Source organism: Lithobates pipiens, unplaced genomic scaffold (assembly GCF_037356315.1).
Source record: "Lithobates pipiens isolate NorthernLeopardFrog02 unplaced genomic scaffold, aLitPip1_a1.2 Scaffold_22, whole genome shotgun sequence".
Lineage (NCBI taxonomy): Eukaryota > Metazoa > Chordata > Amphibia > Anura > Ranidae > Lithobates > Lithobates pipiens.
This window is the reverse complement of record NW_027507784.1, coordinates 333,076,814-333,092,131: the sequence shown is the minus strand read 5'-3', so window position 1 is coordinate 333,092,131 and position 15,318 is coordinate 333,076,814. Positions and strand designations below refer to the sequence as shown.

The 15,318-nt window shown below is 46.4% G+C and overlaps 1 protein-coding gene across 1 annotated transcript in view; it reads right to left on the bottom strand.

Annotated features, from left to right (window-relative positions):
• Window positions 1-2,408: 2,408 nt before the first annotated feature.
• The window catches only part of ERCC3 (ERCC excision repair 3, TFIIH core complex helicase subunit), a 72,171-nt gene continuing 59,261 nt past the window's right edge, over window positions 2,409-15,318 (bottom strand). The window contains exons 14-15 of the mRNA XM_077449654.1: window positions 6,637-6,792; window positions 2,409-3,616 (exon numbers count right to left, since the gene is read on the bottom strand). Coding sequence (XP_077305780.1) covers window positions 3,482-3,616; window positions 6,637-6,792 — 291 coding nt within the window. The 3' untranslated portion in view covers window positions 2,409-3,481. The remainder of the gene's footprint in view (window positions 3,617-6,636; window positions 6,793-15,318) is intronic.

Sequence of the window (15,318 nt, the reverse complement as noted above, 5' to 3'; positions counted from 1 at the left end):
TCTAGACCAGGTATACAGCAAGTGAAGTCATAATCTCAGACACACTATGCAAGGTCACCAAAGGGGCCATCATGACAACCAGGCAATTTGTATCATCCCTGGAAAGGATTGTAAATGGCCCATAGATATAGGCACTGCTCATTTGTGCATAATGATGTGCCAGAAGTATGCCTGTCTTCTCCCCAAGCTTCTTAAAGTGGTAAAGTTATGGCTGGATAGTGCGGCCAACAGATCATAATTTCCAACAATCATCAAAGAATCTCAGGAGGAAACAATAAGTCAGCTGCGACTGAGTCCTGCCAGAAGAAACTCATACAGGAGGAATAAGGGGAGCAAACGCAGACTCATAAGACAGGGGGATGAGCTAGAGTACATAATTGATATTGGAGATCTGGAAATAAAAGATATTCAGATCCATCATAAGGCGTCTGTATGGATTATAACATTGCATATGAATTTTCTATTGCTTAATCACTTGCTTTCCGTAAGATTTACTCCCCTTCATGATCAGGCCATTTTTTGCTATGGGGCATGGCGCTACTTTAAAGACCCCTTTCACACTGTGCGGCCCATAGTGTTGGCGGTAAAATGCTGCTATTTTTAGCGGCGCTTTACCATCGGATTTGCGACGCATTGTGGGCGAGAAAGGGTTAAAGCGCGTTTTGCCAGCGGTATAGCCATGCTGCCCCACTGATTTCAATGGGGAGCATCGGTGGAGGAGCGGTAAACACACCGCTCCAAAGAAGCTGCTGCCAGGACTTTTCCTGATGCCCTGCCAGCGCACCGCTCCAGTGTGAAAGCCCTCGGGCTTTCACACTGAAGCAGCTGTTTGAGGGCGGATTGCAGGCACTATTTTTAATATTATGGTGCCTGCAAAAACGCCCTCGGTGTGAAAGGGGTCTAACTGACAATTACGCAGTGATGCAACATTGTACCCAAACTAAATTTATATATATATTTTTTTCTCACACAAACAGAGCGTTCCTGTGGTGGTAATCCAGCCTTATTCCAAAATGGATGAAAGTGAAGTTCCACCTAAAAGTGGAACTTCTGCTTAATTTCTTCCCCCGTGTGTCACATTTGGTACCTTTCAGCGGGGGAATATCCATTTTTGACATGTCCCCTCCCCAGGTCGCGGTCTGATCTCGTGGAAATTTGGACCCCTCCTCCTTCCTCTGCTGCCAGGCCTATCGGAAAGCGCAGCGCGCATGCACAGTAGGCTTCACTGCTGGGTTCCCTTACTTGGAATGGCGGCGGATGCACCTGACAGTCAATCCGAAGATTGGCTGGGGGGCCGACCTCGTGAGGTTCCTGGGCAGGTAAGCATCCATATAGTAAAAGTCAGCAGCTACAATATTTGTAGCTGCTGACTTAATGTTTTTTTTCCGTCAGGCGGAACTCTGCTTTAAATTTATTTTCTTCAAAGCTCTACAAATACCTTATAATGACAACGTGAAAGAAGTTTGTTTGAAATCTTTGCAAATGTATTTAAAAAATAAAAATAAATCCCATGTACATAAGTATCACACCCTTTGCCCAATACTTTGGTGAGGAACCTTTGGCACCAATTAGAGCCTCAAGTCTTTTTAAGTATGATGCTACAAGCTTGGCACTTCTATTTTCGGGCAGTTTCTCCCATTCTTCTTTGCAGGACCTCTCAAGCTCCATCAGGTTGGATGGGGAGCATCGGTGCACAGCCAATTTCAGATCTCTCTGGGGGGGAAACGGAGAGAAAGCAGAGCTGTGGGAGGGGCCCAGCAGGCTCCGCCCACCATACAAAACTACACGAGGGGGCGGAGACAAGACCATTGATCCTGCACAAGGGGAGAGAGAGAGGGAGAGAGAGAGGGAGAGAGGGGGGGGAGAGAGAGAGAGAGGGGGGAGAGAGAGAGGGGGGAGAGAGGGGGGGGAGAGAGAGGGGGGGGAGAGAGGGGGGGGGAGAGAGGGGGGGGAGAGAGAGGGAGAGAGAGAGGGAGAGGGAGAGAGAAAGCAGAGCTGTGGGAGGGGCCAGCAGGCTCCACCCACCATAGAAAAACTACAGGAAGGGGCGGGGACAAGACCAGTGACCCTGCACAAGGGGAGAGAGGGGGGGGGAGAGAGAAGAGCTTTGGGAGGAGCCCAACAAGCTCCACCCACCATAGAAAACTACAGGAGGGGCGGAGACATGACCAGTGACCCTGCACAAGGGGAGAGGGAGGGAGAGAGAGAGCTGTGGGAGGGGCCCAACAGGCTCCACCCACCATAGAAAACTACAGGAGGGGGGCGGAGACAAGACCAGTCTCCCTGCACAAGGAGAGAGAGCAGCAGTGAGCGGTCTTTATTACAGGAAGTCTCACACTGGATTACTGCACAGATCTGGAAGAAATACACAAATCACACCAAGATTCTAGAAGAATACACACGATGAATGGATTTAGATTATATTTATTAACTATGAAAAGCAGAATAAAACAAGAAAAAAAGAAAAAACAACCAATTTTTATTGATTCCTTTAAGGAATATTTCTCTATAACCGCATTTTATTGCGTCCACAATAAAATGATTCAATAAATTAAACGATAAATGAAAACTTTTAGAGATAAAACTTACAAACTACAGAGATATTTAATATCTCTTTGACCACGGTTCATCTGACATTCTATTTCTCAATAGAACAGACATCCTTTTCCACACTGCAGCAAGCTCACAGTGTGCGGTGAAATCAGAGTACGTCATTTCAATACAGGACTGCAGCCTGTACAACTGGGCAAGACTGAGGGGGGAAGGCCGGAGTTCTGCTTTAAACTAGCAAGAAAAGCGACAGTTCTTGCAAAGAGCGTGCACAGAAGATCTGCCTACAAGGCCAGGTGTATATGTACTCAGGTATTCCCTAATACAGACATATATGTATAGATGAGAAAAGAAGGGGGGAGGGGTGTGACCCTTCACATGTTACGGAGGACAAAACAAGAATATGCTGCAATTGCCAATAAAAAAAAAAAAAAAAATAAAAAAAAAACGCAGACAGTGTGCGTTCAGGGCCGATCCTGCAGGGCTGTCAAATTTGTTGACACGCCACTTTGTGTGTGCGAAGCCGCTGCATCTGCAGACTATAGAAGCGGACATGGCTATAGGTTGCCTGCATGCAGCTCGGGGCGGGTGCTAGCACCCCCTTGTTGGTTGAGTGTCGGCTTTTACTTGTTCTAAGCAACAATATGGTATCTATATTTTTTTTATATAGCTTTGTAGATTAATTTAGTGCGCTACTGTGGAATTATTTGTCTCTCTCTTTTTTTACACTGACATTTGTTTCACCTCATTTGCAACAATACGAGATCACCATTAGCCATGCTAATGGTTCGGCACTGGATGGACAATTTTGGCAATCTCAGGATCAGTAGCTGCATATTAAATGCATGAAACTCTCACCAAACAGTCAGCACATCCCCTGCGCCCCCCCCCCCCCATCAACGTCACAACGAAGAAAGATTATTTTTTTTTTTCATTTTCGGAAACGCTTGAACAGAGGATGTACGTGTTTGCCGGCGGCATTCTTGTTCCGAGGTGTGTGGTACTCCATATACGCCGTATCGTCTGCTCCAGACATAGAGCTCATCGTCCCGACACGCCGCCCCACCTGCGGAGAATGGAAATGGTTAAGGAGGTGTATCACAGGAAATGTAACTTTTATGGGCAAAAAACAACAACGATCGATGATATAATACAATGCAATCTGTCAGTATCATCATTAAAGCTTTTTGTTCACACAGGAGTACAGTGGATCCTTGGATTACGAGCATAATCCGTTCCAGGAGAATGCTTGTAATCCAAAGCACTCGCATATCAAAGCGAGTTTCCCCATAGAAGTCAATGGAACCTAAGATAATTCGCTCCAAGTTGACTTCTATTACATGTAATACCGCATGTGGCCAGAGGAAGGGGGGGGGGCACCGGAGAGCCTTGGAAATACTCAGGGACAGCTCGGCTGAACTTGTAAAGCCTCTGAAAGGCTCAGAAACACTCGGGAACTGAGTATTTCCGAGTGATTCCGAATGGCCCCGAACCATTCCGAATGTTCCCGGCACCCCCGTACCTCTGGCCAAATGCGGTACTGCGCACCCATTAGCTTGAATTCTGGTTGTTTTGGGAGACAACACTTGCAAACCGAGTCGGAATAAAAAAAAAAATAAAGAAGTCGCTCGTTGTTCAAAATGCTCGTTACTCGTAAACCAAGGTTCCACTGTACTACAATGTATACCTATGCAAGGGCTGTGTTCATCCACATGGGAATGCATGGGTGCTCCATACAGGTAAGTACCATTTATGGGAATTGGAAGACAGCCTGCAAAACAATGCCATGTGACCAGGGAGTTGCAGTTGCAATGCCAGGCTCCTGCAGACTCCTCATACAGCTCACTGGGGGGGGGGGGGGGGTGCAGCTGTGCATAGCAACAAAATCAGCTTCTAACTTCAGCATGTTAGGCTTTGCCAATAAAATGTAATAGCCAATTGGTTACTATGCACAGCTAGAGTTACTAAATCTCCCCCACTGTCTGTACCTCTGTGTGGACTTTCAGATAAAAACAACTAGGTAGTGAGTGGGCCTTTTAAGTGGTTGTTCCCATTGGTATATTAGAGAATATATATATATATATATATATATATATATATATATATATATATATATATATATATATATATATATATATATATATATATATATACACACACCCCCTATTTATAAATTATTCTTTTAGATACACAGAATATGTCATATCAAAAAAATAAACAAACATACTGTATATGGATAAAAATACATTTCCAAGTATCAGATATGATATAACGTATGTGATACAGAAGCTGCCAACATGTTTCGAGGTATAGGCCGCTTCTTCATGGCTCCACTATCCGTGTTTGACTTAGAAATATCTGATATAGATATTGATTTTTTTTACATAAAACATATGGTTGAATGAACGCATGATCCTGTGTACAGGGTAAGAGCTATATATGTTTGAGGAAATAAAGGAGCGGTCTTTGGGTGTAGAAGTGAGTTTTATTATGTGTAGTCCTGCTTCTTATATCCCTGAGCAATGATACTGTTGGAACCTTGGTGATTTATAAATATTTTGGGCTGTACCTGTACCAGCCCCGCTCCTCAATATTTGAACATGCTGCTTTCACGTACAGGTTAGTGAAATATCTTTATTGTTAATACTAGTATATATTTGTTTATGTCCTTTATAAATCTTTATAAATCTGGTCATAAATCTGGTCATATTGATGGATGAACTGAGTCCTGGTGCTCTCCTGGGGCTCTTTTCTTATGGACATCTCGCTGCTTTTTTTTATATTTTATATAGAGATGGCTCATCAGACGTGCCTTTTATCTCTACTCTACTCTACAAGAAGTGTCAAGATTGGTCTCCCCTTCGCTCAAACACATCCATTGCATTTTTTGAAGGTATATTAATATATATTATTTATCTAAATTAATATTTTTTTTAATTCTTTTTTTCTCCCCCCCCCCCCCCCCCCATTCCAGCCAGAAGACAGGGGTTTTGGAAATGTACAAATAAATGTGTGCTATTTAGTCACTAATTTGGTTTGTTTTTCTTATATCTATATCAGATATTTCTAGGTCATACACGGATAGTGGAGCCCTGAAGAAGCGGCCTATACCGCAAAACATGTTGGCAGCTTCCGTATGACATAAGTTATATCATATCTGATACTTGGAAATGTATTTTTATCTATATACAGTGTTTTATTTTTGTTTTTGATATGACATACTCTGTGTATAAATTATACTTTATATTACTATATAGGTTTCTTTATTTTTTGATATGACATATTCTGTGTATAAATAAAATATTCTTTTGCATACCATACATTTTTTTTTTGTGATATATTTAAATATACCCATGGGAACAACCGCTTAAAAAAGGATCACTCGCTACAGTTAACTAGTTGTTATAATTTACCAGGCTGGAGCTCCCTAGGGTTTGAGCCCTTTGGTTCAACAGGCCCTCTTTCCTTATTCTTAAATATTTAGGCTTTCAGATAAAAGCTGGATGAAGTGTCAATAGATTATGATTGTGCCGATTCCTGCTCTTGTAGTCCATTGATAACTCAATGGGGTGGCAGACAGGACTGCCCCCCCCCCCCCAATACTTACCTAAGGGAACCTCTCTGTCCACCTGTCTGCCTTTCAAGATTCTCCTTCCTAAATGGGCTGAGACACAAAGTCAGCTAGCCAATCAGGGGAGAGAGAGGGGGCAGGGCCAGGTCAGGGCTCCGTGTCTGAATGGACACAGGGAGCTTTGACTCGGCTGCCTCCATAGCAAGCTGCTTGCTGTGGGAGCACTGCACAGGAGGGAGGGGATAGGATCACAGAAGAGGGACACAAGAAGAGGAGGATCCGGGCTGCTCTGTGCAAATCCACTGCAACAGAGCATGTAAGTATAAAAAAATTTTTTTTTTTCCTATAAAAATAACAAACAAGAGACTTTACAATCACTATAAGAATAAAAGAGGACCGTTTTCTTTGCAGCTGTTGAAGATTTTCTCTCACTTCCTGTTCCATGAATTCTTTGTCACCACAACACATGGTCTGAATACCTGAAACATACAAACACTGAGGATTTTAATTCTTACGTGAGTGAGAGACTTTGATCCGAATTCCCCGGCCACTATTTCCTCCTCTGCGTCCAGATCGGAGGCAGCCAACACCTTATGCAGGAGCTGCTGCTGATCTTCTTTGGTGGCGAATGCCAGTTCTTCTTCCTCCATGCCGGCCAGCTTGGTGATCACCTAACCAACATGGAAATAGAATAAGGAACTGTGACGTATGACATCAAATCACCCCATTGTTCTAGGCAAGACCAAACAGATATCCAGAGATATAATGTGCGCCTGTAACCTCATGGAAGACATGATGAGGGTGGGGACATTACAAAACTAACCTAGAATATGTCTCAAACGTAAGTAGCTTAGTGGGTAAGCCCATCTGTCTTGCAGGACTAGTGTCCTCGATCCGAAACTCAAGCAGAACTCTACCTGCATGGAGTTTGCATGCTCTTCATGGGCTTGCGTGGGTTTTCACCAGGTACTCCGGTTTCCTTGACATGCCAAAAATATGCTTGTGGGTTAATCAGCCTCTGTCTAAATAGGCCCCGGTATAAGTATTTATGTGAGATAGGGGCCTTAAAATATAAGTGAATGGTCAATGCCATATACATAGTGTGGTTGGGGGAAAAATAAAAAATAAAAAAATAAAAAACACACAAGTCCATCCAGTTCAACCAATAATAGATATTTAGGAACTTCGTTTCTGGGAGGGGCTGCTAACAGAAAATGTTAAACCCTGACTGCACAGTGGTGATAACGGTATTAGCTTGCGGTGAAAGTTAAAGAATCACAGCAACGCACACACAACATAATGTGCAAATGTAATCATGAACACAAGCCAAACCTTTGTGGATACCTGACCATCACACCAAACAAGCTTGTTGGACATCTCATTACCAAACCATAGGCATTAATACAAAAAAGTGGCTACTCCTTTGTGAAGAGCTTCCACTCTCCAGGGAAGGGATTGCACTTGTGAGAAATTAGGCAGGTGGTGTCGTGGTTGATATTCGAAACCAGCGACCCTTTTTACTGCTAGGTGAGAGTGCTTACCACTACAGCACTGTGCCACCCCTAACCACTACACCACTGTGCCGCCCCTAACCACTACACCACTGTGCCGCCCCTAACCACTACACCACTGTGCCACCCCCAACTACACCACTGTGCCACCCCCAACCACTACACCACTGTGCCAACCCCAACCACTACACCACTGTGCCACCCCCAACCACTACACCACTGTGCCGCCCCTAACCACTACACCACTGTGCCGCCCCTAACCACTACACCACTGTGCCGCCCCTAACCACTACACCACTGTGCCACCCCTAACCACTACACCACTGTGCCACCCCTAACCACTACACCACTGCGCCACCCACAGTTGGGAAGTTATTGGCCCATTTAGCATTGTATCGTCAGCAAACACTGAGATTGAGCTATTTATCCCATCCTCTATATCATTTATAAATAAATTAGAAAGAATTGGTCCCAGGACAATTCCCAGGGTATCCCCCTTACCACTCCAGACTATTCCGAGTACTCACTATTTATCGCCACCCTTTGGACACACTTCTGTTACTAGTTTTCTATACTGGTACATACCTTATGGATACCTTATGGTCTATGCCAACAGACCTCAGATTGTAAATTAAGCGTGTATAGGAAACTGTGGGGAATGCTTTTCCAAAATCCAGATACAGCACACCCACAGGCAGTGGCAGAATTACCAGGGTCGCACCAGTCGCACTTGCGACTGGGCCCTGTCATCACACCACTATGGAGGGGGCCCACCGCCAGAAGGTTCTTCTGCTAGTTACCCAGAGGCAATGATGGATGAGTGTACTATCACTACAAAGCTGATCGCTCACCCAGCCTCTCCCCCCACGGAGTTTGCAGCTGCACCGTTTACAGTATTATCACAGCCACAGTAACTGCACAGTGGATCGCTCACCCGGAGCCATCAGGAGGCAGAAGCTGTATACTTTTGTCAGCCGACCAGTCAGGTAGAGTGAAGGGGGAGGAGCCAGGGGACGTCTCAGACAAATGAGGAAACCCCATCTTCGGACAGTGTCCTAGAGACATGAAAAGGGATCCAGAGCATGGAGTATAGAGTCCTAAGCTGACACTGAAAGAGCAAGTGAAAGTGAGTAACAGATCCCAACCCACACCAATGCTGCTACTGATCCAATCACCCTCCAGCACTACCACTTCCCCCATACAGCACTGGCACTACTCCCATCCTACCCTACCACCACTGTCACACTGATCCCACCCACCCTCCCCAGCATCTGCCAGTGACCCCAACATCCCCCTCCCCAGCATCTGCCAGTGACCCCACCACCCCCCTCCCCAGCATCTGCCAGTGATCCCAACACCCCCCCTCCCCAGCGTCTGCCAGTGACCCCAATACCCCCCCTCCCCAGCATCTGCAAGTGATCCCACCCCCCCCCCCAGCATCTGCCAGTGATCCCACCCCCCCCAGCATCTGCCAGTGATCCCAACACCCCCCAACATCTGCCAGTGACCCCACCACCCCCCCGCCCAGCATCTGCCAGTGACTCCAACACACCCCCCTCCCCAGCATCTGCCAGTGACCCCAAGACCCTGCCCCCCCAGCATCTGCCAGTGATCCCAACACCCCCCAACATCTGCCAGTGACCCCACCACCCCCTCCCCAGCATCTGCCAGTGACCCCAACACCCCCCCCCTCCCCAGCATCTGCCAGTGATCCCAACACCCCCCCAGCATCTGCCAGTGACCCCACCACCCTCCCTCCCCAGCATCTGCCAGTGATCCAAACACCCCCCCAGCATCTGCCAGTGACCCCACCACCCTCCCTCCCCAGCATCTGCCAGTGACCCCAACACCTTCCATCCCCAGCATCTGCCAGTGATCCCAACAACCCCAGCGTCTGCCAGTGACCCCACCACCCCCCTCCCCAGCGTCTGCCAGTGATCCCAACACCCCCCTTCCCCAGCGTCTGCCAGTGACCCCACCACCCCCCTCCCCAGCGTCTGCCAGTGACCCCAACACCCCCCTTCCCCAGCATCTGCCAGTGATCCCAACACCCCCCAACATCTGCCAGTGACCCCACCACCCCCTCCCCAGCATCTGCCAGTGACCCCAACACCCCCCCCTCCCCAGCATCTGCCAGTGATCCCAACACCCCCCCAGCATCTGCCAGTGACCCCACCACCCTCCCTCCCCAGCATCTGCCAGTGATCCAAACACCCCCCCAGCATCTGCCAGTGACCCCACCACCCTCCCTCCCCAGCATCTGCCAGTGACCCCAACACCTTCCATCCCCAGCATCTGCCAGTGATCCCAACAACCCCAGCGTCTGCCAGTGACCCCACCACCCCCCTCCCCAGCGTCTGCCAGTGATCCCAACACCCCCCTTCCCCAGCGTCTGCCAGTGACCCCACCACCCCCCTCCCCAGCGTCTGCCAGTGACCCCAACACCCCCCTTCCCCAGCATCTGCCAGTGATCCCAACACCCCGAACATCTGCCAGTGATCCCACCCCCCCCAGCATCAGCCAGTGATCCCAACACCCCCCCCCCCCCCCCCAGCATCTGCCTGTCATCCCAACACCCCCTAGCATCTGACAGTGATCCCAACCACCCCCCCCCTTCAGCATCTGACAGTGATCCCAACCTCCCCCCACCCTCTGCCAGTGATTCAATCCCTCCCCCCCCCCCCCCAGCATCTGCCAGTGATTAGTCCACCCCCTCCCTCCTAGCACTGCCCCTGATCAATTCCCCTTCCCTCCAGCATTACCACTGATCACATTATCACCAGCATTGCCACTGATCCCATCCACCCTAGCAGCACTGTGTCCAATCCCCCACACAGCACTGCCACCAGGGGCGTAACTACAGGGGTCACAGTGATATGGCCTCATGCTCTACGGGGGCCCATGCTCCAATGTACACCTCGATAGGAGGAGTGGCATATATAGAGGAACTGATATAGAGATTGATTCCTCTATATGCCTCCCCCCTCCATTCCTCCTATCCAGCTTCTTTCTGCTGCTCCTGTGCCCCTGTCCTCTGTCCTGGCCGCCCTGCAGTATTTCCGGGGGGATTTGTCAGGATGGAGAGCAGGGAAAGGTTTGGTAAATATGTCATTTACCGGCCCCTTCCTTGTCTGAATGGACAGAGGCAGGGATCTGTACCAATCACTGACTCTGTTCATTCATAACTATCTTAACTATGCTTTAGTTTGTAAATGAAAGGGAAGATTCTGTGCAGCTGAGGTTGCAGAGAAGGAGATTGGGAGCTCACCAGTGGAACATCAGAGGTCTGTTTAGACCCTTGATATCTTACCAAAGCCCCTCAATGGGGCTCCTAAACAAAATGTAAAAAAAATAAGAAAAAATTGTAAAAAAATAAAATAAACAGTAAAAAAATAATAATAAGAAAAAAACTACTGACTACCAGAGTCACAAAGGTTACACTTGCGACCGAGCCCCGGCGTTCCGCCACTGGGCTTTCGGGAGAAGGGTCCCAGGCTCATGAGATGGGACCCCATCCAGGAGTTGGGGGGCCCTTCATTGTTTCTTGCACCGGGGCCCTGAAGGTTCTAGTTACGCCTCTGCCCACAGGCCTTCCTTCATCTAGATGGCAGCTCACTTCCTCATAGAATGTTAGCAGTACTTGTAGTATTAACAGTACCCTTCACTATGAATGTGGACCACCCCCCCCCCCCCCCCATCATTCATAAATGACTGTGTGGACCTTTGGCCTTTAACCACTTGCCGACCGGCGCACACACATACAGTGCCTTGCGAAAGTATTCGGCCCCCTTGAACTTTTCAACCTTTTGCCACATTTCAGGCTTCAAACATAAAGATATAAAATTGTTATTTTTTGGGAAGAATCACCAACAAGTGGGACACAATTGTGAAGTGGAACGAAATCTATTGGATATTTTAAACTTTTTTAGCAAATAAAAAACTGAAAAGTGGTGCGTGCAAAATTATTCGGCCCCTTTACTTTCAGTGCAGCAAACTCACTCCAGAAGTTCAGCGAGGATCTCTGAATGATCCAATGTTGTCCTAAATGACTGATGGTGATAAATAGAATCCACCTGTGTGTAATCAAGTCTCTGTATAAATGCACCTGCTCTGTGATAGTCTCAGGGTTCTGTTGAAAGCGCAGAGAGCATCATGAAGACCAAGGAACACACCAGGCAGGTCCGTAATACTGTTGTGGAGAAGTTTAAAGCCGGATTTGGATACAAAAAGATTTCCCAAGCTTTAAACATCCCAAGGAGCACTGTGCAAGCGATCGTTTTGAAATGGAAGGAGTATCAGACCACTGCAAATCTACCAAGACCTGGCCGTCCCTCTAAACTTTCAGCTCAGACAAGGAGAAGACTGATCAGAGATGCAGCCAAGAGGCCCATGATCACTCTGGATGAACTGCAGAGCACTGCAGCTGAGGTGGGAGAGTCTGTCCATAGGACAACAATCAGTCGTACACTGCACAAATCTGGCCTTTATGGAAGAGTGGCAAGAAGAAAGCCATTTCTCAAAGATATCCATAAAGCCACAAGTTTGCCACAAGCCACCTGGGAGACACACCAAACATGTGGAAGAAGGTGCTCTGGTCAGATGAAACCAAAATCAAACTTTTTACCCACAATGCAAAACGATATGTTTGGCGTAAAAGCAACACAGCTCATCACCCTCAACACACCATCCCCACTGTCAAACATGGTGGTGGCAGCATCATGGTTTGGGCCTGCTTTTCTTCAGCAGGGACAGGGAAGATGGTTAAAATTGAGGGGAAAATGGATGCAGCCAAATACAGGACCATTCTGGATGAAAACCTGTTGGAGTCTGCAAAAGACCTGAAACTGGGACGGAGATTTATCTTCCAACAAGACAATGATCCCAAACATACAGCAAAATCTACAAAGGAATGGTTCACAAATAAACGTATCCAGGTGTTAGAATGGCCAAGTCAAAGTCCAGACCTGAATCCAATCGAGAATCTGTGGAAAGAGCTGAAAACTGCTGTTCACAAACGCTCTCCATCCAACCTCACTGAGCTCGAGCTGTTTTGCAAGGAAGAATGGGCAAGAATTTCAGTCTCTCGATGTGCAAAACTGATAGAGACATACCCCAAGCGACTTGCAGCTGTAATCGCAGCAAAAGGTGGCTCTACAAAGTATTAACGCAAGGGGGCCGAATAATTTTGCACGCCCCACTTTTCATTTTTTTATTAGTTAAAAAAGTTTAAAATATCCAATAGATTTCATTCCACTTCACAATTGTGTCCCACTTGTTGGTGATTCTTCACAAAAAATAAAAATTTTATATCTTTATGTTTGAAGCCTGAAATGTGGCAAAAGGTTGAAAAGTTCAAGGGGGTCGAATACTTTCGCAAGGCACTGTATATACATCGGCAGAATTGTTCCTACAGGCAAATGGGTGTACCTGTACGTCCCTTTGAATTTTCTGCCTTGCGGGTACTCGTCCGTCGCTGGAGCGCACCCACGTGTCCAGCAAACTGTGTTCGCCGGAGGCCCGCGATTGTGAGACGGACAGGCAGATCGGGGAGATGTAAATGTGATGTAAACCAGGCATTTCCCTGTTCTGCCTTGTGACATGACAGGGATCTACTGCTCCACGTCAGCGAGAGCAGCAATTGCTGTCATGTCAGTGTTAGCCCATCCCCCCCCCCCCCCCACAGTTAGAATCACTCCCTAGGACACACGTAACCCCTTGATCGCCCCATAGTGTTTAACCCCTTTCCTGCTAGTGTCATTTATACAGTATTCAGTGACTATTTATAGCACTGATCGCTGTATAAATGAAAATGGTCTTAAAATAGTGTAAAAAGTGTCCGTTATAATGCCGCAGTCACGATAAAAAAATAAAAATAAAAAAAAAAGACGCAGATCGCCACCATTACTAGTAAAAAAAACTAAATTAAAATGGCATAAATCTATACCCCATTTTGTAGACGCTATAACTTTTGCGCAAACCAATCAATTTACACTTATTGCGATTTTTTTTTACCCAAAATATGTAAAAGAATACATATCAGCCTAAACTGAGGAAGAAATTCATTTTTTTAGACTTTTTTGGGGGATATTTATTATAGCAAAAAAAAAAAAAAAAAAAAGGTTGTTTTTTTCAAAATTGTCGCTCTTTTTTGTTTATAGCGCAAAAAATAAAAACCAGAGGTGATCAAATACCACCCAAAGAAAGCTCTATTTGTTAGAAAAAAAAAAAGGACGTCAACTTTGTTTGGGTGCAATGTCGCACGACCGCGTCAGCTAAACCGATGCAGTGCTGAATTGCAAAAAAAATGCTCTGGTCGGGAAGGGGGTAAATCCTTACGGGGCTGAAGTGGTTAAAAGAGAATTATGATTTGTTTTTTCAAAATCATACTTACCTAGGTGGATGCAGCATCGGTCCGATGCTGACTCTGTCCCCCGCCGGATCCAACACTGAGAACAGAGCAATCAATCACTGCCGGTCGCTCGGTTCTCAGGGCTCCCAGAGCAGAGAGCTGGTGACTCAGTCACAGCTCTCAGGAGCGCTGGGCTGTGGAGTGGCGGGAGCGGCCGGCTACCGCTTTTTCAGCGGATCTTAGAGGCTGAGCCGGGTGTCGGTCCAGGCCTGTGGGCGGATCCCAACTCCAGTCGTGATTTCGCCCCACCGTTCTGTCAATTAATCGAGATCTCAAATCAAATCACTTCCGGTTACTGTAAAGCATCAGTAATTGGAGATTTAGAGTAGTTTGCTGTTTTAACAGAACAGCGGCTAAAGAGGAAAAAGATGTCGCAGCCTTGGGAGGTGGCCATGTTTTTGGTTAGTATCGGGCGGATTAAGAATGCCCACTCATAATATCGTGTACCGGAGTGTATATGCTTGCCAGTGTTGTGTCAAAACAGCAACTCGTGATCCACAGGAGAATTACAGCCAAATGAGCTTTGCCTGTACTTATCCTTTAATAAGTTTCTTATACTAATTCAGCGGTATTATTTAATCTTTGAGCAACTTTCACCCAGTTACCTCTTCCCCCCCCCCCCTTCTATTGCCCCCCCCCCTCTACTGTATTGTTTTCCTTTTTGTCTCTATCTTCTATGTATTGATGTGTCTAGAACCATCACTCATACTTTGGTATCGAGTATTACTTTGTAGTCAGTGCTACGTGTTGCATTATGAAGTATTGCATTATGTTTTTCCTCAAATACCCCGCTGGCACCAACCGGCTTTATACAGGAGCATCATTCTCTATTCTACTGTTCCTTTTTTTTTTTTTTACTTATATGTCTTTAGATGTTGGAGATAGTTGTAGAATTATAGAGAATTGGTGACTAGAATAACAGACACACACACCTTCTATTTCTTTACTATGAATTGTCTTTTAGTCAACTATATTGAAAAAAATAGCTTTCTTTAATATAAAGATTATAAAAAAAAAAAAAAAAAAAAAAAAAAAAACTAGTACCCTTCACTGGAAAAACCTGAACGCAATAATTTGGAGGGGGCGGATTTGGGGTTACTCAAGGGTTACTCGCCACCAGCTGCTCCACCCAATCCCTACCCTGCCTAAACATGCCATCATAAATGATCTCATGAAATGACACCTAAATGCTTTATGCAGAATTAAGTAATAAAAAATATTAACAACTTTATCGGTGCTCACCAGTGCAGCCTCGCTTGTGCTCATCGCGCTATGCC